At 41.7% G+C, this 24867-nt stretch overlaps 2 protein-coding genes and 1 pseudogene across 6 annotated transcripts in view; 2 read left to right on the top strand and 1 right to left on the bottom strand.

Moving 5' to 3' along the window:
* LOC112059097 (uncharacterized) overlaps positions 1 to 24867 on the bottom strand; it is a 160058-nt gene that overhangs the window by 54780 nt on the left and 80411 nt on the right. The gene's annotated exons all lie outside the window — the stretch shown is intronic.
* MME (membrane metalloendopeptidase) overlaps positions 10658 to 24867 on the top strand; it is a 94340-nt gene continuing 80130 nt past the window's right edge. Inside the window, exon 1 of the mRNA XM_065557866.1 lies at positions 10658 to 10796. Coding sequence (XP_065413938.1) covers positions 10780 to 10796 — 17 coding nt within the window. The 5' untranslated portion in view covers positions 10658 to 10779. The remainder of the gene's footprint in view (positions 10797 to 24867) is intronic.
* On the top strand, positions 10942 to 11033 carry LOC112059099 (U6 spliceosomal RNA; annotated as a pseudogene).

The raw sequence follows: 24867 nt of genomic DNA, 5'->3' as shown, positions 1-24867 counted from the left end.
ATTTATATAATGGATTGCTAAAATCTTACAGAATGAAAATCCTTGTATGGAAGAGCTCTCATTATTCCTTAAGGAGCAACCATAGCAACTTTCATCATGGACATTCTGGGCATCTCACACCAGGATAAATCAGGAGTAATCTCATTAACGTTAATGCAAACTGGTGTGAGATCAGAATTAAGCCTTTTCTTTTGCACTGAGAGCTCTGTTGGATATCCATATATCCAAAGTAAGAGCTTTTTATTTCATTCATTACTTTGTGCAGGCTCTTGGCTACTATGGACTGACTGGTCATGTGCACCCAAAATGCCCTTTCACAGCTGGTCAAATATTAATGCCCTTTATGCCTTTTTTATTCTCAGCTACCTAAGTATTATACTGTATGATGTTTTTTGTCTTGCAATAGGTATACTGTGCTTAGAAAAGCTAGATTCTAAAAAGAATGTGTCAAATGGTCAGAGGAAACTGGTCAGAAATCATTCACTTCCTCTATGAATATGGAATCCTAGAATGCAAAAGGGAAAATCACCTAATAAAATATAACAAATTCCTGACATTTTTATAAAACAATATAGTGTTGCTCTTATTTTAAAAATGCATCTCTCTACCAGGAATCTTCACAGCAAACTAGGTAATAGGTCTCTGAGGTTGAATTCTCACTGGGGGAGTCTAGAAGGAAAATGGGGTAATAACTGACTCTATGAAAAACTGGGCTGCCTATTTTGATAGCCAAATTATTGAATGGCAAAGATCAAATCAAAGCAGCAACTGGACATGGAGAATGGATTGTCAGTATAGACGGAAAAAGCAACTACTAGCGGAGCCAAGTTGAACTCAGATCAACTAGAAAGAGATTCCATTTGGCTTGTCTGGCACAGCTACTGCCCTGTTTGTTGACTTCAGTAATAATACTTATGGAACACTTTCCAGTTTGAAAGCACTGTACAACACTAAGGGTTTTTCTAGACAAACATTTAGCACACAGCAAGCTAAGATATAAATCTACAGTGCTCTAACATGTCCATGTGGAACTTGTGGCTGCACACTAACAATTCCCTAGTACATAATGACCTACTCCCATTTCAAAGCACCAGGGAACTTTTAATGTGTGGTAGCATGGTCTGCCCGTACAGTTAGGCAGGCCAATCTAGCCCCCTGTGTAGACACAGATAGGTCAATGGAAGAAGGCTTTTGTTGACCTAAGCTACTGTTGTTCTAGGAGGTGGAGTTTCTACAACGAAGGAAAACCCCCTTCTGTCACTGTAGGTTTTGTTTATGTTACCGGGTTATGCTGGCATGGCTACAGCGCCATAGCTATTCCACTACAGTCCCCGTAGTGTAGACAGGTCTATGATGTGCAGCATGCTAGTGTGCTGTAGATTTACAACCCAGCTTGCTGTGTACTATTTGTCTAGAAAAGCCTTAAGGCCCATATTCAACAAGGTACTTAAGTGTGAGTTTAACTTTAAGCATAAGTCTGTTCATGTACTTAATGTCAGGCATATGCTTAAGCACCTTGCTGAATCAGGGCCTAAATAACTAACTCTTGTAACTTCACTGTAAAGTAGATAATTTTTATCTCCATTCTATAGAAGAGTAAACAGATTCCGAAGTGAAGCTACTTCCCATGACCACACAGAAATTCAATAGCAGTAGTGGCAATAGAATTCGGAAGTTCCTAACTCTCCACAAACCAAACCTCAGAGCCTCTTAGTCTGTTGAGTCTCAGCTATGGTCATATGTGGGGTGACCGTACTGCATGATCAGCAGCAGAGAAATCTTGATATTTGGTTATGTTTGCTCTAGTGTCTGACCACCAACTGGCAGACTATCTGTGCATTTCTACCATGCTCTTCACCAAGGTATCTGAGCAGCTGAACAAATACATCTGAACTTAATTTCTACATATATTTTGAGTCGCTAATGTAGATGGATTCTTCTTTTTAAAATATCTGACAGATCATATCTGACAATAGTAGCACTCATCTCTGATTATATGGAGTGACATTAACATGCTATTCAATCACATCCAGGGTAGACGGTCAAGAGCAGAGTATCACTTGCCAAAACTTTTAACACACTTCATTCCGTGATCTCAGAATAAAGCTTTGCACACTAATGAAGATTATAACAACTGTACAGAAGACAATTCACATTTCTCACTATCTATAATTCTGTACTCTAGGAATGGGTAATTTTTAGATTCCAAACCAGCTTTGGTGTATAAAGCCTTAGTAACTCTTGGCTCAGACGCAAAGAGAAATGTTTTGTTTTGTCATAATCAGTAAAAACATTTAAGAGTTATTTTTGAGGGTAAAATACATGAAATTAAATGTTAAGACTAACATTTCAGCACTAATATTTGTAAACATATGAAATGTTGAGTCTTACCCCTCTAGTTTAAGTCTTTCTAGCAGTACTAGAGAACATTAGTAGTCATTTCCTTTCAACTGAAATTATTTCCCCTTTTTAATATATGATGCAATTTTGTCTTTCACAACAACTGAGTGAAACATATTCAGGAGTGTCCAGCAGATCTACTTTCCCATAGGGCCATAATCTTGTACAAAAGCTTACATTACATCTGGAAGGCTACATAATTTCTCAACACATAGTGAAGATTCAAATGCTGCTACTGTCTCTTCCAAAAGATTTTGCAAAGAAACAACAGCAGTCATACCTCCTAATCCTTCTTCCTGGGTTATGAGGAGTAACAGCTCTTCATTTATTTGATTACATTTCTAACTCATGGTGTAAGACAACATTTTCTTGAGCTATAGTGGTAGCTAATGTCTTTAAAGTATTTAAATCAGTTTTCATATGATCCTGTTCTTGTGAAAACTCTAAATATCCTGTTGTATATCCTCAGCCTTTTCCTAAATATTGTAATTGTAGGCATGATACAATTTTTTTTAAACGTTCAGACATTTGAAGTGAATCCAATATTATTAATTTAGTGTAATTCATCCCTCCTCAGAAATAATAGATCCTAATCCTAACAAGTGAATTTGCCCAGGCAATGATAGAGGACCAAAACCTCAGAGAGCACACCTGTATTCAGTGCTTCCTCCCCGTTTTTACCCTTTCCTTGCCAGATGTATTGGTCCAGTTGCTTTTGTAGGTATAGCTTACTAGGTTACTTCCATCTTTAATGGACCATACTTCCAAGATAATCATCACCTGAGAAGTCAGGCCAGGAATAGTATCAACCTAGAAGTTCAATAAAAGTTCCTCCACTAGCCAACTGAATAACCCAGATGGAAAAACCCTCATAGCATTCAAAGAATCCATTATGAATGTTCTAGGTCAATGTGTATATAAAATCTGGCCAATTACAAATGCCCATAAAGTTAAAGCTTTAGAAAATATTCTTTATTAACATATGATTTAGATAGGAGTTAGGTCCTGGAAGGGTAGCATGGTGGAACAAAAGGGAAACTGCTGCTATTATCATCACTATTGTAGATTGTGCCTGTATTTATATGAAAGTCAGCCAAGTCTGGTATCCCTCTATAAAATATAGATCAGATTGGAAAGAGAAGAAGCAAACCAGTTCTACACAAGTGTCTTGTCCTTATCTTTAAGGCCCTTCACAATTAAGTCCATTCTATCTAGCTAATCTTGTAACTTATTACAACAACCTCACCACCCCTCCTCCAATGTTCCCAGCCTGTATTACCCATCATTGCTTTCTCCATTAAATACGTTCACACTTTCTCCCTGTAACTGACTCATCATCCCAGTGTACCCCCTTGTGATGTGACATGACATTTCCATGACTCTGCCTTGGCTCTCCCTCAGGACTTCAGTGATATGGCATCATGGTGTCTTGGCCAGGTCACATTCTAGCCCCACCCCTTCCTGGGTTCAACTGGTCCTTAGAATTCCAAATAATGTCCACCACAGCTGGCAAATTATATAAACTCAACTCAAATGTCTTTTGTTCCTCCTGAGGTCTCTCTTCAGTCCCAATGTCTCTGCTGAGAAGTAACAAACAAACAAAAAACCAACCTCCAGTCCCCAGCCCTGCAGGGCATGAAATTCCAGTCTCTCTTCCTGTTCCTCTCAGTCCACCACCCTATTCTCAGGATGTTGACTCACATCAACAAGTTCTAACTGGAACAAACTTGATGTGCCAAGATATCATGAGAAAGATGCTCCTGCGGTATATCCGGGCCATCAACAGCATGAAGCACACACAAAGATGTTGATAGTTCAGATAAGCAGTGTGCTTATCCTAACGAATACTTGAACCTGCTGAGGATCACCCATCAATACCAGTGCTGTAGAAGGAGGTATAAGGCTTGATTCAGTGCCCACTGAAGTCAGTAGGAAGATTCACATTGGTTCATAATGCCCTCCTGTTAAAGGGTCTGACTTCATGTGGAAACATTTCAATAGGCTGAATGAGAGCCAGGAGTTTCCATATGTGGGACATATTCAAGGCTGTAGTCGGGGAACGAATCAGGAATCAAACAGTGAACAAAAAGCAACTGTACAATTTTCAAACTATGGTGAATAATTAGAGGACTATATCATACAATTAGAAATGGACCATATCAGAAGCAGTAATACTGATTTGATGTGATCCTGCACCACATGTGGACAAGATAACTCACTCCTGTTTATCTCATAGATCCATGGTCTGTATCAGAAAAAGGTAATCTGTTTTCTGCTCTCCCATCTTGAATTTAACACATAGACCAGCCAGTCTAAACATGCAATTAACTTAAAAGAGAAAGGGCAAGTACTAAAGTATTGTCATCATTCAGTTCCCCCCCAAAGATTATCACCACAGACGTCAAAAAGATGGTCAAGCTATCTGAGGTACACCCATAATACATTGTAGCCGAGCTGGGCAAATGGGGGGAGGGGAAGTATTTATGAACGTTTTTGTGAATTCTGAAGTACATTTCAGTTCAGCCTTGTTCACAGGAGGAGAAGCTCATAGAAAGTTAATTTAAACCTGGAGCCAAGATCTGTGAACCAAGGCATAAAATGCATTTTGCATAGAAGTAGACGCTGTTTATAAATATTAGAGCAGGCAGTCAAAAATCAGGAGCAACATCATATGACTCATCATGCAGCTTGAACAGTAAAGTCCAAAAGTTGAAGGACCACTTTGAACAATATGTGAACAATCCACTAACTGACATGTATTCACATAAATCGTTCAGCAAATGAGTTTGAACAACGAACAAACTTTGAAAATTGTAATATGTTCATAGACAATTTGTGAGCAGAACACAGAGACAATTGTGGGAGGCACAATTAAAGGTTGGGGGGACATGTGACCACCCCACACATTGCCTCAGGGTCCTTTCCCACTCACCCTGTACCTCCCACACTGCTCCAAGCCAGCACTACCTTGCCCCCGCTCCCCTCAGAGCTCTTTCCCCACTGCTTCCACCGCCTCCCCACTACGGGCATGGTGCGGGCTGGAGCGGGCTCCAGACACTTACTGTCAAGCAGGAAACTGCAGGTCCGGGCGAGGAAGGGATGGCACTCAGTGGGTTTCTCTGCACCCCCTCTGGCAGAGCTGTGCTGCCAGTCCGGTTTCTCTTCTCTGCTGCAGGTGCCTCCTAGCAGGGCTCAGCAGGAGCGCTAGGTGTCAGTGCCTTTCCAAGGCACATCCCCCTAAGCTACTCTGAATCCAACTCCCACCCTAGAGGGACACGTGACTCCACGTGACTCCCGCCACATGTCGCCTCTGGGCTAAAATCTCTGAATAAATTATTTGCAGCAAATAACGTGACCAGCTTTTATTTAGCAAAGATTGATACAAGCTATGTTTGAGATGGGAAAATAATCTGCAGAACAGGTTAGTTGTCCATATAGATAACCCAACATGGTTCTGAATGAGGTGTAAGTAGTAAGGACTGGCCCAGAATAAGATGAACATAAAAGCAACTTAGTCCAAACATAAGTGGGACAGACATATATATATATAATACAAATTGACGAACAACTCTATGAGTGTCTGAGCTTATTAAGGTGTCATTCTACAAAGTATCTGTTTCAACCACTGAAATTGACTTTCAGGTGAAAGCTGCATTGTGCACCGCTGGTTATAACAAGATCACACAACCCTCAGCACAACTGTACCATCTGCTCTGAAAGACTAAACAAAAATGGGGCATACTGCCCAAAGTCTTCCCCCAGTTTTACCATCACTGACAATGTTGTAAGCTCATTGTGCAATAACAAACTTACATATGAGCTTTGCTTTCTCAGCTGTCTGGAACAGCTTATGTAGGATTTTCCTGAGGCTGAGCATTCTACTGGATATCTTCGAGCAGATGCTTTCAATATCTCTACACATTTTGGATCACTCAGAGAAGGAAAGAACTGCTGGAGAGACATAATATCCCCATGCAAAAATAAAAATAGGAAAGTTGCTAGAAAGAAGACTACTTTGAAAATTGTGGAAAGATTTACAATACTGAAAAAGCATACCCCTGGAATAAGGAATAGTAAAAGGACAATAAAGTGTAACTCTTTAGTAGTTAAGGCATATGCAATATTATTTTGCAAGCATCAGAGAGAAGTACTCATTTACCTCAGGAGCAACTTCACTGAAGTCACAAGAGTTACATGGGCATAGAACCAGCATGAGAGCAGAATCAAGCTCCCATATCTGATGCCATTGGAAACTAGATTGGACTCATAGTCTTGCCCCCACTTCTACAACAGTCCTCTGAGAAACACCCCAAAATGCTGTAAGACAAGATTTTGAAAAGTAAAGTCTTTGGCTGTCATGCAACCAGCTACTATATCTGGAAGAGTCTATTCATTTCCCTTGATCCCACTGATTCACCTGCCCTTCCTTCTCAAGTAATCCCATTGGAGTCAATGTCAAATGGTGAGACTAACAATATTTTAATCATGCAGAAAGGTAAATGCTTGTGAAAATGTACCTAACTTAGGCCAGTACGGTACTGTGTGTTAATTCCCACTATTTTCGCAAAATTGACAGCAATTGCCAGTAAAATCCACATAAAATGTGTGTGAATTTCACACTTTTCACATAAAGCAGCTATTTCCTGGGGTTTAAAAATGTGAATTTTCTACAATTCCACAAAAGATGAGAATTATCTTCGTACACCCTAGGTGGATAAGTATTAGGATAAGTATTACAATCCCCAATTTACAGAAGGGAAAAACTGAAACACAGAGAGGTTTTAATAATATAAAAATACCATTGTTTCTTCTTACTGTTAACACTTAGCACTTTCCCCCTATAGACCTGAAAGTGCTTTGTAGAGGTGGATACAGTAAAAGTGCCATTAGACTCACTTTACAGATGAGAAAACCAAAGAACAGAGCAGTTAAGTGATATGTGCAAGACTATATTGTGATTCCGTGGCAGAGCCAAATATAGAGCAGAAACCTCCTCACAGCTATTTCTGTCCACTGGACGATACAACTGTGACTTACTTAAATCCACATAGCTAATCAGTGGCAGAGGCAGATTCAAACGCAGGAGGAGTTTACTGGCTCCCTATAACATATTTGCTACTGATTTATGGCTGTTTTTTAGCATCGTGTATGGAATGGCATGATTTTATAATGTTTATTAACTTCTACTTCTCAAACTATACTGGGAGCACCACTGTTTGACACGTTTCATCGCTTTGTTCTGCAATTTCTCTGTGTATAGGGATGGAGATTTTCTAACTGGTCCACAAGTATTCTTGACTGTATCTGCTTGCTGCCTAGCCAGGAGGTTATTTTAATTTTAACATGGCATTTCCCCCGCGTTATCTCACAGAGTAAGAGAGAATAGTAACACACTTCTGGAAGGCTGGGGGCTCGACCAGATCCTCTACTCTCACTTCCGCCTAACTATTCACTCTCAGATCCCCCAGGCTTCTACACAGCTGGGTGTCATATTATTTTGGCTTGGAGTTATACTTGCACAGTTGGTACCACCTGCTGTAAATTCTTTAGTCCTTGTTATCTCTGCAGTAGCTCTTGGCCTTTTAAAAGCTAATTCAGTGAAGGAAGAGGAAGGGACAGTGTGTGCTTGATGTTCAAACAGCCATTTTATTTTCCAGAAACTCTTCAGATTTATAGTTCAGGCTACATTTTGGGAATTCACAGTGTGACACAATGAACTATTAACTGCTGCTGCTGCTACTATTTAAATAATAAGGGCCAAACTATACTCCCAGTTATATGACTGTGAGTGTAAATCCAATATAACTGTAAGGACTGCAATGGAATATCTTCAGTTACAGGTAACAGAGGAACTCTGGAGTTTTACCTATGTAAATGAGCACAGATTTTGGATCTATGCCTTCAGCCTCATGTCTCATTATACATCCAAGGCAAAGGCCAAAAACCAAGTGAAAACCCCTAATGTTGTCCTGTATACCCCAATATCAGGCACAATAGAGCATTGAATGTGTATATTAATACTATTAGGCATTCACTTTCAGCATTACAGATGTCACCAGACCAATAATGGAGAAGCTGAGGGAGACAATAAGTGGCCACTGTAACAGATGAGTTATTAGCTCTTAAATACACTCTTTTTGGATGCAAGGCCAGCTTAGATGACTCAGGCACAGAGTGGCTTGAAGCACGGCTAGTAGTTGAAGCAAAACTTAATGATTTCTCATTCATTTACATCCATTTCATTTCATTTATGAGGTCTGAGCTGTGACTTCAGTGGAAACAAATGGAGAGATCTTATGTCGGCAAGAAGGTCTGGCTGGACAATAAAACTAGAGATAGGCCCAAATCAGAACCCCGGATCCCACTCCCCATTGGACTTTGGGAAAGTTTGGGTTTGGATCTGGAGCTGAATTTTACAGCTCAAGCCCATATCTAAACAGAACACAGATTTGGACAGTCCAAACCTAAGTCACACTCTGATATAGTTTTATTTGATGTATAAGTTCTCCATCTCTTATTTCTGTGACTTTGGTCTTTTAACAGGGTATTGACTGGAAGTGAAAGAGGAACAGCCCATTTGCAGTTTGGACCATGCCCAAACTGGAAGAAAAAGCAATGTCATGTTGCCTCAAAAACAACTATTATCTCTATTTTTATCCCTTTATTCTAACACACATACACTGCTATTTTCAACTAGCAGCACTGAAAAGTGGGCTATTCACTTAGATCCCAGTTAAAGAACTTGGTTTGCACTCTCTTTCTGGCCAGGAAAGCTACAGTGGAGGTCTGCCCTTGTAGTCAGGAAGAATGTGACTGGGCTAATTACTCTTTAATAGTATTAATGAGAGCTTGGAGTCACTGTTGATATTTCTCTGAAAACATCCACTCAATGTGCAGCAGCAGTCAAAAATGCTAACAGAATGTTCGGAACCATTAGAAAAGGATAGATAATAAGACAGAAAATATCTAAGTGCCTCTATATAAATCCATGTTGAACCCACACCTTGAATACTGCATGCAGTTCTGGTAGTCCCATCCCAAAAAAGATATATTAGAATTGGAAAAGGTACAGAGAAGGGCAACAAAAATGTTTCGGGGTATGGAGCAGCTACCATGCCAGGAGAGATTAAAAAGACCGGGACTATTCATCTTAGAAAAGAGAGACAACTAAGGGCAGGAACTTGTTGCCAGGGGATATTGTGAAGGTCAAAAGTACAACTTGATTCAAAAAAAGAATTAGGTAAATTCATGGAGCATAGTTCTATCAATGGCTAGTAGCTGAGTGGTCAGGGACACAGCCCCATGTTCCAGGTGTCTCTAAACCTCCAACTGCCAGAAGCTGGGAATGGACGTCTGAGGATGGATCATTGGATAGTTCTGTTCTGTTCATTCCCTCTGTAGCATCTGAAACTGGCCACAGTCAGACGACAAGAAACTGGGTTAGATGGACCATTGTTCTGACCCAGTATGGTCATTCATATGTTCTTATTTTCATAATACAAACACGGCAATAAAACTTGATGCTTAACAGACACCTTGCATCTGAGGATCTAAGAGGGTGACGGTTTGGGGAGCAGGTCTCTTCCTGAGTTGGACAAACACTGAGACCATTTCAAACGTCATCAGGGAAAAGGGAATTTGTGAAATTCCTTGTTCACAAACACTGTGTTTTAGTGGACCGATAGTGTGAGGTGCAGTGTCTGGCAGGCATACATTTTAACATGCACATTTTTATTTGCATCCCAATCTGAATACTAACAGAAAAATCATACCATTTGGAACCAAACAAGCAAAGTTTTGCCCAGTTGATTTTTGAAAGGCCCCTATCACTTTTACAAAGTTTTAAGATGCTATTTTCCATTTTAGATGAAAAAACTTTAAAACTATCTCACTTTTATCTTCTTAAACTATTTTTCTAAAAAAATAACTTTTTTCCTTATTCCTTTAGGCTTTTGTGTGTAGGCTGAGGTAGCCTCATTCAAAATCCTCACTGGTCTCAGTGTGTGGTGTCTTTGGAATGCCTTATGCTCAGCTGAGCTGAGGGGCATTTAAGAGGCCTGTAAGCAGACTACTAAATCCCCCTGAAAATCCAGGCAATTTCCAAAGCTGTCCTTTTCTCAGTAGGGGTGGGTGGGCTAATTACAAACCTATTTAAACATTGTGAGTTCAAGGGTTTGGTTTAACCTTGAACAATATTTGGTTCACTTCGTACTTAGGAGATACTGTCAAAAAGGGAAGAAGAGAGCGTGAGAGAGGACATAGCCAATATGAAAACGAAGTGGAAATTGGAGCAGAGAGTGGGCAGACTGAAAACACAAGAGTAAAGTTGAACTCCCATGAAAGTCTGGGGGTTGGGAGTGAAAAAATTCTAATTACAAAATGAACAATCTACAACAGTGAGTACCCATTTGTCATATTGTATCTTTATGTGGGAGTGGAGGGAGGGATTCTAGCTTGCTTTCATACATTGCACAGGCTCTCTTTCAGTTAGAATAACTTTTTTAAACTGAATCACCCTTAGGAAATAACCCTGCTTGACTGGCACCATAAAAGGTGCTGGAACAATGCAGATACAATTAGCATGGCCTCTGCACAAGCATGACATGAATATTTGCAAAGCATTCCTTTTATTTTTTAAAGGATTTAAATTACAGAAATAAAAGGTTCATATACTAGGCCAGGGATAGGGAAACTTTTTGGCCCGAGGCCCACACTGGGATTGCAAAACTGTATGGAGGGCTGGGTAGGGAAGGCTGTGCCTCCCCAAACAGCCTGGCCCCCGCCTCCTATCCAACCCCTCCCACTTCCCGCCTCCTGACTGCCCCCCTCAGAACCCCCGACCCGTCCAACCCACCCCTACTCCTTGCCCCCTAACCGTCCCTCCTGGGACCCCACACCCCTAATTGCCCTCAGGACCCCACCCCCTATCCAACCCCCCCGTTCCCCGTTCCCTGACCCCATCCACACACACACCCCGACAGGCCCCCCTGGGACTCCCACGCTTATCCAACTCCCCCCCTCATCCGCCCCCAAGAACCTCCGCCCCATCCAACTGCCCCCTGCTCCCTGTCCCCTGACTGCCCCCCGGCACCTCCCACCCCTTATCCAACCCCCCGCTCCCTGCCTCCTTATCGTGCCACTCAGAGCAGCATGTCTGGCAGCCGTGCCACCCGACTGGAGCCAGACACACTGACATGCTGCTCGGCAGGAGCGCGCAACCCCACCTCCCAGAGTGCTGCCTGCGCGGCAGCATAGCTGCAGGGGGGGCGGGGCTAGGGGCTAGCCTCCCTTGCCGGGAGCTCAGGGGCCGGGCAGGACGGTCCAGCGGGCCAGATGTGGCCAGCGGGCCGTAGTTTGCCCACCTCCGTACTAGAGCAAGTTTTGTGAACTCTGTTAACCCTAAAGAGTACTTCAAGCAGTTTGCCAAATCTCAAACTCCACAAGGTTCAGCCATCCCTAATTCTCACTTCAGTTGGGTGTCCACATAGGAAGTGGAGAAAAGAGATAGGACAGGAAAGTATGCTGCCACCATCAGAGCCCACACAATGTAACAGACTGCCTAGGGGCGTCGTGGAAGCTCCTTTGCTGGAAGTTCACAAAAGGAGGCTGGATAGCTATCTGTCTTGGATAGTTTAGATAGTTTAGACACAACAAATCCTGCAGCTTGGCAGGGGGTTAGACTAGATAACTCTTGCGGTCCCTTCTAACCTTATGATTTTATGAAAATAAATCTAAAGTAAATCATTCACATTAGTAGAAATACTCCTAAATTATTCTGGTGTCATCAAATTATTAGCCACTTGTATTCACAAACTACCTTTCCAATTTATTGTTAAAAAAACTTTGGAATCTACTGTACAGATTTAATTGTCCTACTTAGTAGAGTTTACGGAATGGCTTCTAATAAAGATAGTAATAGTGATATATATCAGGATAATCTACCACGGATCTCAATGAAAACAAAAATAAACACATGTAGCGGGGTGGTCACCCACTCCTGCCTTAAAACAGCCCAGGGAGAGGGCTGTGGCAGGGAAGGAAAAGCAGGGCTGATTGGGGAAAGCAGCCTCAGCTGGGGGCCACGCCCCAATCAGGCCGAGGCTGGCTTAATGAGGGCCCAGCTGGCCCTTATAAGAAGGGTGGGGCCAGAAGCCAGAGACAGATCCTCTCTAGCTTTGAGAGGGAGGGACCTGGCTGCAGGGAGCTGAGAGAAGGTACTTGGAGTGGAGCAGGGTTGGGGGAAGGCCAAGGGAGCTGGGGAGCTCCGGTCTGGAAACCCCCTGGGCTGTGGCCTATTGGAGGCCAATTAGGTACTGGGGTTGCAGGGGGCAGCCCATCAGTAGGCAGAGGCAGCAGGTCCAAGCCCCCTCCTTGCCTATGATGAGTGGCTTTTACACTGCAGTCTGCCCTAGCAAGCGGGGGCTAGATGGTGACTGACAGTAGCCCACGACTGAGGCAAGGTGGGGAAAGAGGGTTGGGGGTTCCCCTGGGTGTGGAGACCCTGAGACTGTGGGGGTATTGCCAGGGTATTGCAGCACCCCAAGGACAAGGGGCACCAGGTCCTGGGAGGGACATGGGGGGCCAGTGGCAGCGGGACACCGGCCTGCAGAGGGCGCTCTGGAGGCTAGAAATGCTAATTCCCTGAGATGACCAGCAGGAGGCGCCGCAGTGGTGAGTCCTGCACTGTGACAACACAGCAGAGTTTGAGTTATGATTTTGGTAATTCAAAAAAAATTGATCACAGTCTACGGATCAGGCTCTAACCCATTATAAGGGATAGTGTAGTAGTTCAGTAGTATGGATACATAACTGCAGTAAATTCATGTGTATAATATGCTCTGAATATTAATATTTAAAAGAAAAGGAGATAATATGATAGAAATTGAGAAGAGAGGAAAAAAGACAGATTTTTCTTACTGACTGCTGCAAAGAGGGGCAGATTATCAAAGTTTGAAAGACCCTACTCAAAGAATAGTTATCAATGCTTTGCTGCCTCCCTCTTGCCAGAGCCTTTTTCTGCATGCAGAGGACTGTGCAGGACCCTAAGGGTCTGTTGTCCCATTACTCTACTGGCATAAGCAGTGCCTCACTGTATATATTGCTATATATACTCCTGCTGGAGGGCATGCAGTGTATGTATTGTACATGCTGTGATAAGTGTAGACATAGCCTTATACAGAGTCTAAGAATACTGGGTACAGTTCTTTTTGTTATAATACAATGAGCCATGGATGGATTGTATACTTATATATGTGCTAAATACTAAGGGCTACATTGTGCCATTCTTACTCCTGTTGAGTACCATTGCAATCAATGGCATTACTCAGGAAGTATGGCACTGCTTGATGTGAGTAATAGGGGCAGAATCTGGACTAAACATAGAAAGAAAAAATATATAAATTGTTTCAAAGTAACATCTAGAGCACTAGACAAATATTTCACAATCCTACAAAATAACAAACCACAGCACTTCATCCACTGCAGCAACAAATCAATGCAACTATAGAATTTCAACCCACATCCTTCACACTGTGTTTAAAACCTATATTGTAGTCTCATTTCCCCTTCCCAATGATGTAAGCAAATAGCCTGGAAAAAAAACGAGTTCTATTTCCATGTCACAGATTAGCTGGCTCTATGTACCTGCACAATGAGATAATTTGAGCAAAATCCATTATTTAAGTGTCTCTTTTGGGTCTTTTTACCCCAGATGACAAAACACAAGGCTTGCACAGCATAAATAGTAGGCATCCGTCAGGCTTGAGAGACCATGGATACGTGTCCCCAAGAGGTAAAGAATTTACTCAGTTGGTTTTATGGCAGCTACAAACATGGCTGAAGAGACCCACTCGAGAGAGACAATTTCTGCTGCATCTGTCACATTTAAAGGTGATGTTTCGACCCTTTGGGCCCTGCCTTCTGCGAGCTCTTTTCTCCTCTGCTAAGCTGGACAGCTTCCTCTCTGAACTCCGGAGACCTTTGTTAAGCTCTTGTTTCCAAAGTCTGCAGTCATGAGTGTGATCTTCCCATTTGTCCATATCCATGTCCATTTCTTTGAGGTCTCACTTGCATACATCCTTGAAATGCAATTTTTTATGTCCTTTGGGTCTTTTTCCAGATAACAATTTGCCGTAGACAATGTCCTTCGGGATGTCCATCATTAATTTGGCACACATGCTTAAGCCAGCGGAGGTGTCTCTGTTTGAGCAGTGTTTGCATGCTGGGTATGCTGGCCTGTTTGAGCACCTCAGTGTTGGTGACTCTGTCCCTTCAGGAGATTCCAAAGATTAAATGAAGGCAACACATCAAAGCTTTTGAGCCTCTTTTCCTGATGAGAGTATAAGGTCCATGTCTCGCTCCCATACAAAAGTGTGCTGATAACACACCCATGATACACACAGATATTTGTGTGTTCTGTCAGTTTGTTGTTTTGCCATACCCTCTTGTTCAGTCTAGACATTGTTGTGGTGGCTTTTCCAATGCAGATACTGAGTTCTATTTCAATGAAAGTTGACTGCGATAGTGGACCCCAGGTATATGAACTCGTTCACCACTTCTAGCTCACAGTTGTTGATCTTGATAGAGGGTGCTTCCTCAATTCCTTGGCACATTATGTTCATCTTTTTTTAGACTTATAGTAAGCCTGAAGTCTTGTCAGGCTTTGGAAAAAAATGTCCATAATGTTTTGGAAATGGGTTTCTGTGTGGGTTGTCACTGCTGCATCGTCAGCAAAGAGGTGGTATTGGATAAGGGCCTCCCGAGTCTTGATTTTAGATCTGAGTCTTGCAAGATTGAACAGCTTTCCATCAGATCTTGTGTGCAAGTAGATTCCTTCAGATGAGGAACCAAAAGCTTGTTTCAGTAGCAGGGAGAAGAAGATCCCAAATAGAGTGGGGGAAAGTACACAACCTAACTTAACTCCGCTATGAATCTGGAAAGTCTCAGACACTGAGCCGTCGTATTGGACTGTGCCGTACATGTTTTCATGGAAGGATCGAATCATGCTTAAGAGCTTGGGGGGACATCCAATCTTTTCTAGAAGCGCGAATAGTTCACTTCTTCGGAGAAAGTCAAAAGCCTTTGTGAGACCGACGAAGGCTATGTAGAGGGGCTTTTTTTGTTCTCTGCATTTCTCTTGTAGTTGTCTCGGCGAGAAGATTGATAGTAGACCTTTCAGTTCTGAAGCCGCACTGTGATTAGATAGATTCTGTCTGCAAGAGTCTGAAGTCTGTTCAGGACAACTTGGGCAAAGGCTTTTCCCATAATACTAAGAACAGAAATGCCATGATAGTTGTTACAGTTGTTTGTCACCCTTGTTTTTATAGAGAGTGATGATGTTGGTGTCTCTCATTTCTTGTGGTACTTCTTTCCAGCACAAGCAGAGCAACTCATGAAGAAGTTGCGGTAGAATAGGTTTTACACATTTTATGACCTTGGACAGTATGCAGTCTTTTCCAGGGTCCTTTCTATTGGGGAGGCCATCTATGGCAAGGCTAAGCTTCTCAACATTCGGTTCATTATTGAGTTGGTTCATAACAGGCAGGCTTATGATGGTGTTGATGACTGCGTCTGTAGCAATATTTCATGAGAGTAAAGCTCAGAGTAGAGTTCTACCCAGCAATCCATCTGCTTGATATGGTCGTTGATCGTTTCCCCTGTTGTTGATTTCAATGGGACTGTCTTCTTTGAAGTTGGACCCAAGACTTTCTTGATCCCATCATATATATTTCTGATTTTGCCTGCATCAACTGCTACTTGGATGCTTTCACATAAGTGCAGCCATTTGGGAGAATGTTGCACAGCATAAAGCCTGTACAAAAATGGAAAAAAGAGGAAATCCCTGTCCCTTTGGGTCTCCTGGCTGTCAGACCACAGTGAGAATTCTCATGTAATCAAGTCCAAATCGTGTTTCTTACAGCACTTCCAGCAATAGATCTGGGGAGAGGGAAAGAATGGCCATTCTGAACAGCCCACATTAGTTTCTGCAGTCTCTTAAAAAAACCTTAAAGGCCAAAATATGCATATTTGAGTGCCTAAAAATAGACAACCAAATCCATAGTGAGGCATCTAAATAAGGGCTTGATCCTACCTTCTTTGAAGTCCATGGCAAAGCTCCCATTGACTTCCAAGGTGCAGGCCTAAGTGTTCTGACCTACCGCTCTAAAAATCCAGCCACTTGCTTAGGTCCCCAGGTAGGGGATTTAACTGCCTAACTTCAGACATTTCAAATTTTTGGCCTAAGTTCATGGCTCTTCTAGTCAAATATGAGCTTCAAATATGAGCCACTGCTGCTGCCTACTGAGTCCCTAAAAACACAATATGAGAGGTATAAACTTTTCCGTTAATCTCACCTGGTGTTAGTGCTGAAACTCGGTGATTACAATTTAAAAGCTAATGTTAACTATTTCACTGCTGCCCATTTTAGTAGAAACATCCAGCTTATCAGTATATTTACCTCCTGTGATTAGGTGCAGTGGAAGAGAGAGATGGCAGGGTGAGGGGGGCTGTAAAGGGACCCACCCTCTTCCCAAAAAGTCGTACTTATAACTGGCAGAACCCTGGAGCACCTAGCCCCTAAATTTTCCCAACTTCTGTCCAACAGGAGATCGGAAGAAGAGAAATGAGCTGCTGGGTTTCCCAACCCGGGGTTCAGGTTGGAGGAATGGGAAGCCAGGGGATTTTCCTGCCCTTGTCTCATGATATAGTTGTTAGGTAGAGGAAGGAGATACCATTGGCCTCCTACTGTCTTTGCTGGACTTATTCATTCCTTTCTCAGGTATGGGGATTGAGGGATAAAAGTAAGCTACTATTGGGGTTCTCTGTGCCCTATTTAGAAGAGGGAATGTAGAGTTGTGGAGAGAAATGGTTACCACCTAAGTTCCTTTTCACAACTGGGTAAACTGTTCTTACAGTGAGGAAGATTTTCTTGAGATTTAGATTAAATCTACTACACTGTAGTTTGAACCCATTGCCTCTTGTCCTGCCTTCTGTGAGAGAACAAATTTTCTCCATCTTTTTATGGCAGCCTTTAAAGTATTGGAAGACTGCTATCATGTCCCCCCTCAGTCTCTTCTTTTCCAAACTAAACAAACCCAGTTCCTTCAGCCTTTGCTCATATGGATCCTTTCCAGTCTCTCTACATCCTTTCTATATGGTGGTGACCAAAGCTGGACACAGTACTGAGGCCTAGCCAGTGCTGAGAAGAACAGTACTATCACCTCCGGTGACTTGTACGCTATGCTTCTGTTAATGCAACCTAAAATAGCATTTGCTTTTTTTTCAACAGCATCACATTGCTGACTCATTTTGAAGTTGTGATCCACCACAACTCCCAGATCGTTCTCAGCAGTGCTGCTGCCAAGCCAGTTATCCCCCATTCTGTATTTTTGTATTTGGTTTTTCTTCCCTAAGTGTAGCACCTTACATTTGTCTTTGTGTAATTTCATTTTGTTGTCTATAGCCCAATTCTTCAATTTATCAGGAATCTTGCCTCTATCATCCAGTATGTTGGCAATCCCCCTAGCTTTGTGTCATCTGCCAGTTTGATCAGTTTGCTCTCTATCCCTACATCCAGGTCATTAATAAAGATATTAATCAACTCCGTACCAAGAACAGATCCCTGTGGAACCCCACTTGAGACCTCCCTCCAATCTGACATAATTCCATTAATAGTTACTCTTTGTTTGCAGTTGTTTAACCAATTATGTATCCACCAAATGGTAATTCCACCAAGCCCGCATTTCTCCAGATTACTTATCAGAATATCATGTGGGACTGTGTAAAAAGCCTTCTGAAGTCCAGATATATTATGTCCACTACATTCCCCCTATCCACCAAACCAGTTATTTTGGTGTAATAAAGTGCAGAATGTACTTGGGCCAGACTTCATTTTGAGCCAAACTGAATTTGCTGAGCTTGTTCTTTGAATTCAGTTATTCAGCCATCCAATGCAGCACAAGAAAGTACTTCTTTTCTACAGCATAATAGCCCAAGTGAATTATTGCCACATCCCTGTGTTAAAAAGAATTAAAGGCCTTTTTCCAGGTGCACCATTTAAGGAGGCAGCAATAGGGTAGCCTATTACCGCCCCCAGATTTTGTTGATGTTCACTGGTAGTCAGACCGTCTGATTCAAGATGTAGCAAGCAGAAGCCGATCTGCCCCTAGAGAGAGTGCATGGTCAGAAAAAGAGGCACATCCCGCCTATATGTGGCATGCAGCTCTGAGCACTTAAAATTTCTAGGTCTTGAAAAGTGCTAAGTATTACAAAAAGTGAACACTATTTACTATGTTTAGAGAATTCACAGGTATTAGGAGCTATAGAAATGAGGGGTACAATTTATATGCAGTAAAAATACCAAAGAGGAATTTTTGAAATGTACAGATTGCATGAAAAGGAAAGTATTACCCACCCAAAACAAAACATGAGGGAAAATATACATACACAGTCTTTCAAGACAGCTAAATTATAATTTAAATAGATTATCTCATAGCTTTCAGTTGAGAATAGAATCCAAACATCAAAGTAATAGTGGTCTCTGATTGCAAGGAGGAGAGGAGCAGGAAGACAATATAAAAATTCAGTCAACCATTGCATAACTAGGAAGGAACAAATGCAACTTGATCACCATATATGGGTTTGGAAAAGAATTTTCCTCCTAGTCAGATTGGCAGTGATCTTGGGGAGGAGAAGGGGTTCTCTTCCTCTGCAGCATATGGGTCACTCGTGAGGATTATCTGGGCATATCTCATTTAATAATTACCCTGCCATTGTGGGGGCCTTGGGCACTGGTGCACCTCGATCCCTCCTATTCCCTCCCTGTAAACATAATAGTTTAGTCTCCTGTGAACTGTAATACATTGGTCTCATTTTGTTTGAGTTTAGTGTGTGGGTTGGTGTTAGTGGCCTGTGATATACAGCAGGTGAAGTTAGGTGATCTGGCCTTAAACGCTATGACTCTAACTTTTATATGCCGAGCACTGTAAATACAAAGTGAAGCACTGCAAGTATCTCTAAGCTAGTATACAGCAGATAAGCATTTAAAAGCCAGTTACTATAAAAGAGTTCACAACAACCTCCCTCTCTTTCAGCAATGTTGATATGCCACAAACTGTTAACAAATAAAAAAAAAGATACTGCCATTGCTCCAGGTTTGCTAGTGTACAGGCAAATATAAAAGTTTAAAAGGTAGTGATAATAAAACAAATGAAAACAGTTCAAACCAAGGGCAAATACAATATTGAAGTGATGTTAATTTTTCATACTAACAATGTATAATACCACAGGACTGGCACAGAAAAATACTAAGCACATGCCTGTGAATACCAAGCAGCTAAACCAAAAATCTTAATGAAAATCACATAAAACTACTCTCCTCATTCAAACATATACCATGTGATGCTGCACATTATAAAGTCTAACCATTCAAGTCCTCCGAGCCTGAGTTAAAGTACCTTCTAGAACTTACTTCTAGCATTTTGCAGAAATAATGTTCCTTTAACAAGCAGTTTTTTCATTATACACAGTTTTAGCTCATTTACCAGGCAGTACTGTAACTCCTCAGTAGAAAACACCTTGGGAAACATCAACTTCTTCCTTCTCAACTAGGTTAGTGGAACTAGGGTGACCAGATGTCCCGATTTTTATAGGGAAAGTCCCGATTTTGGGGTCTTTTTCTTATATAGGCTCCTATTACCCCCAACCTCCTGTCCCGATTTTTCACACTTGCTGTCCGGTCACCCTAAATGGAACTAAGATCAAGATGGAACTGATTCTTTTATGTTTTACTATCAACTGATTTTCATGTCGAATATGTACATAGTAAGTGTGACCTGGAATTGATTTGTACTGATATGGATAATCTCGTGAAATGTTTCCCTGATTCCCTGAATAATTGAATTGGCAGACATGAAGTCAGCATACAGTGTGCAAGGAGCTGACAGTCTGCAGTTTACACACTTGAATAAAGTCTCATTTCACAGATTTGCCATTCCCTCTGACTGCATATGACACTTCATAACCTCTAAAAATCAACCCCCAACCACAAGAGTTATAATCTCAAATTACCCTGGACAAAGCTACTGTATATCTTAAATATTTCCAGTGATTCATGCCCAGATCCCATTCTAAAAGTAGGAGGGCTCATTCTCACTGTAATCTCCCTCACTTGATGAGAGTTGTCTGGTTTCTTTCTTAAACTCACCAACTAGTGCCTACTAAAAAGCAGAGATATGCAGCACATTCAGTTTGAACCTTAACTCTCTCTCACACACACACACACACACACACACACACACACACACTTTTGATCAAATCCAGCCTGCATTCAGAAACTAGCAATGATTCACACAAACTTGCTTGAGTCTGTGAACGCTCTGTCAAAGCAGAATAGGAGTTTCTTTACTCCATCCCAGTTCACAGACACTTTGACACTATTGTGCATTTCAGTTCTGAACTGAGACAAGTTACATAGCACTTCCCCAGTGTCCCTGACTAGTGGTGCCTACTGTGAGCAATGAGAAGGGAAGGCAGAAACTATATCACTTTGTTTCTTAGGCTGTGGTTAAGTTAATGTCGCTTATCCAGACAGAAAAGTCAGAGAAAATAAACATTTCAACTCGGCCTTGGGCAGTAGTCTAGGCCAGTATGTTACTAGCCTTCATTCCATCAGTTAGTGGAAAACTAAATTATTATTTAGCCTAATTATATGTATTACTTGTATAGCTTTGCAAGAGAAGTTCTCTGACTCGAAATCCTGGTTCAGCTAATGCCACTACACCCTGTGCCAACCAGGTCCAACATTTCTACAGCTCCAGCTGTCTGCTCTGGCTACCCAGCAGGTGCACATACATGCTTCTTCCCTCGGCTGCAGTGTTGCTCTGTCACCCCAAGATCACTGTTATAATCGCACTACCTTTGTAACATATTCATATAGTTATCCTTCCACATAACTATAGTTCCTATGTTCCTTCCAGACCATGGTTCACCTCTTTGCAGCACTGATTGTGAGTGACAATCTGATTGGTATTTCCTGTAGGAAAATGGTCCCCAAAGATAGACCACACTCTAATCTGATCACCAGAAGACAGTACCTGCCTCCCATGTTATCACTCAATCTGCCTACTGCCCTTATTACTACAATCTCCCACAATGCTTGCTTTCTCCTTCTCTTTATTACTGTATTTATATTATGCTCATCCAATCTGGTGTCTCCTCTTCCCCATGTATCAAGTGTGTGTGTGTGTGTCACTTATTATCTCTAGTTAATTTGCTCCCTCCTCTCACAAAAGAAAAAGCCTCTGTGTTGTCTTCTAATAAACACTTACAATCATATTTTCCAACATGGTCACTAGTCCAGTTTCTGGTCCCAGTGAGCCAGTGAACCCATGTTAACTCAAACTTTGCCTGTGGGTTTGCAGTGAGATTCAAACATACGGCAAACCAGATGTGTTTGCAGCCAAACCTTTTCAAATGTCAAGGATTGCAAACTCATCTGAATCAGTTATGATATAAAACATATCAACCTGGAGGGGTTTACAGTACTCTACTACTAAAATCTGAATCGTTTAGAAATTCTAACAAACCTTTTGAGAGCTGTGATCCTTTTGGAATTCAGGGATTATAACCCAATTAGTCTGCAATCATATGAAACACAAAAAAAGGAATTCTGAATCTTGTATATGATGAACCTAGAGCCATAAATTCACAATCTGTTTTACAGCAACCATCATCTGGTCCGTCAGCCTCCTGGATGATTCCTCTGCTGCTGAAGCATGAGGAAGCTGACAGATTTAATCAAGGCCCTCATACCAAAATAGACAATGTTAAACCTGCCTTGCTTTATTCTACACTGAGTCATTTGGAGGAAACCGTCTTCTTAAATGAATAATTTACAAAGCAAAATAGCACTGGTCTACAATTTTTGAGAAGTCGTCTGCTTCAGAGATAAAATGTGCTATTTATTATGTATTTTGATGTGCTGCATTCAAATATGACAATTAAAACAACTGGCTACTGTTTCTAAGATATTTAAGTTTTTACATTTTATGTCTATGTATATTGTGTGATAGTAGAGTTTTAATAATAAATTGTAAACCTAGGTCTTTTCATGTGTTTATGGTTGCTTTACATGATAATTTCACCTGTCCTATTTATGTAACACTTTAAAAAATCAGCAAAAGGGTTATATAAATAAAATTTATTATGAAACAAAAGGCAAAAAACTATTATGTACATAGTTTAGTCCTATTCAGTGTCTACTTGGCGCTTCTTGGCTTGTCTCTTGTATTCATTAAATGGAGCATCTCTTGTCACTGTCCAGCAATAGTCTGCAAGCATTGATGGGCTCCATTTGTCCTGATAGCGTTTCTCCATTGTTGCAATGTCCTGGTGCAATCACTCGCCATGCTCGTCGCTCACTGCTCCGCAGTTCGGTGGAAAAAAATCTAGATGAGAGTGCAAAAAATGTTTCTTTAGTGATATGTTGCAACCAAGGCTTTTCCACCAACAACCTGTAGTTGTCTGCCTTGTTGTTTCCGAGAAAATTTATTGCCACTAACTGGAAGGCTTTCCATGCAGTCTTTTCCTTGCCACACAGTGCATGGTCAAATGCATCATCGCGAAGAAGTTCACGAATCTGAGGACCAACAAAGACACCTTCCTTTATCTTAGCTTCACTTAACCTTGGAAATTTTCCACGGAGGTACTTGAAAGCTGTTTGTGTTTTGTCAATGACCTTGACAAAGTTCTTCATCAGACCCAGCTTGATGTGTAAGGGTGGTAACAAAATCTTCCTTGATTCAACAAGTGGTGGATGCTGAACACTCTTCCTCCCAGGCTCCAATGACTGTCGGAGTGGCCAATCTTTCTTGATGTAGTGGGAATATCTTGCATGACTATCCCATTCGCAGGGAAAACAGCAGTACTTTGTGTAACCAGTCTGCAGACCAAGCAAGAGAGCAACAACCTTCAAATCGCCACAAAGCTGCCACTGATGTTGGTTATAGTTTATGCACCTCCAAAGTTGTTTCATGTTGTCATAGGTTTCCTTCATATGGACTGCATGACCAACTGGAATTGATGGCAAAACATTGCCATTCTGCAGTAAAACAGCTTTAAGACTTGTCTTCGATGAATCAATGAACAGTCTCCACTCATCTGGATCGTGAACGATGTTGAGGGCTGCCATCACACCATCGATGTTGTTGCAGGCTACAAGATCACCTTCCATGAAGAAGAATGGGACAAGATCCTTTTGACAGTCACGGAACATGGAAACCCTAACATCACCTGCCAGGAGATTCCACTGCTGTAGTCTGGAGCCAAACAGCTCTGCCTTACTCTTGGGTAGTTCCAAATCCCTGACAAGGTCATTCAGTTCACCTTGTGTTATGAGGTGTGGTTCAGAGGAGGAGGATGGGAGAAAATGTGGGTCCTGTGACATTGATGGTTCAGGACCAGAAGTTTCATCCTCTTCCTCGTCTGGACTCAAGTGAGAATGATTCTGGTGCATCAGGAACCAGCAGTCCTTCTCCGTGGGGTACTGGGCGTATAGCTGATGGAATGTTTGCATAATGCACAGTCCACTTTTTCTTCTTTGACACACCTTTCCCAACTAGAGGCACCATGCAGAAGTAACAATTGCTGGTATGATCTGTTGGCTCTCTCCAAATCATTGGCACTGCAAAAGGCATAGATTTCCTTTTCCTGTTCAACCACTGGCGAAGATTTGTTGCACAAGTGTTGCAGCATATGTGTGGGGCCCACCTCTTGTCCTGATCTCCAATTTTGCAGCCAAAATAAAGGTGATAGGCTTTCTTAATCATAGTGGTTATACTGCGCTTTTGTGATGCAAAAGTCACTTCGCCACAAACATAGCAGAAGTTATCTGCACTGTTCACACAAGTACGAGGCATCTCTGCTCACTTTGGCTAAACAGAAATGTGTCCCTTTGCAAAATCAAACATTGACAAATAAGAGAGCACGACACTGTATGATTTCTAGAGCTGATATAGGGCAATTTGTTCAGCAGAGTGATGTAAGCTTCGTTATGATTGCATCATCCATGACTTCTAGGAATAACATGATGCAATTCATATAATGTATGACGCAATACCAGCTTCAGATTGCATCATTCATTGTTTTGCCTAAAAAGCCAAACCTAGTCATAGATTTATTCATAGATCCAGTCAAGGATGTACTTTAGTCATTTCTGGTTTAAATTGAGATCCCTTCCCTTTATAACTCACTTATCCTCCTCCATTCCCAAGTCAAGGGTCGTATATACTGACCCAATAGCATATCTTGAAAACTAGAGCCAATCAACAATTTTAAGCATCATTTTCATTCTCAGTGACCCAGAATTAGTAAAGTTTGACTACATTTATTTCAGAAGCATTTTGGCTGTAGAGCAGTGGTCAGGCCACAGACTTGTTTAGATACAGTAGAGGAGACATTACAGTTATATAA

Source organism: Chrysemys picta, chromosome 9 (genome assembly GCF_011386835.1).
Source record: "Chrysemys picta bellii isolate R12L10 chromosome 9, ASM1138683v2, whole genome shotgun sequence".
Classification (NCBI taxonomy): Eukaryota; Metazoa; Chordata; order Testudines; family Emydidae; genus Chrysemys; species Chrysemys picta.
The sequence above is the reverse complement of the archived record's forward strand: the minus strand, read 5'-3'. Positions and strand labels throughout refer to the sequence as shown.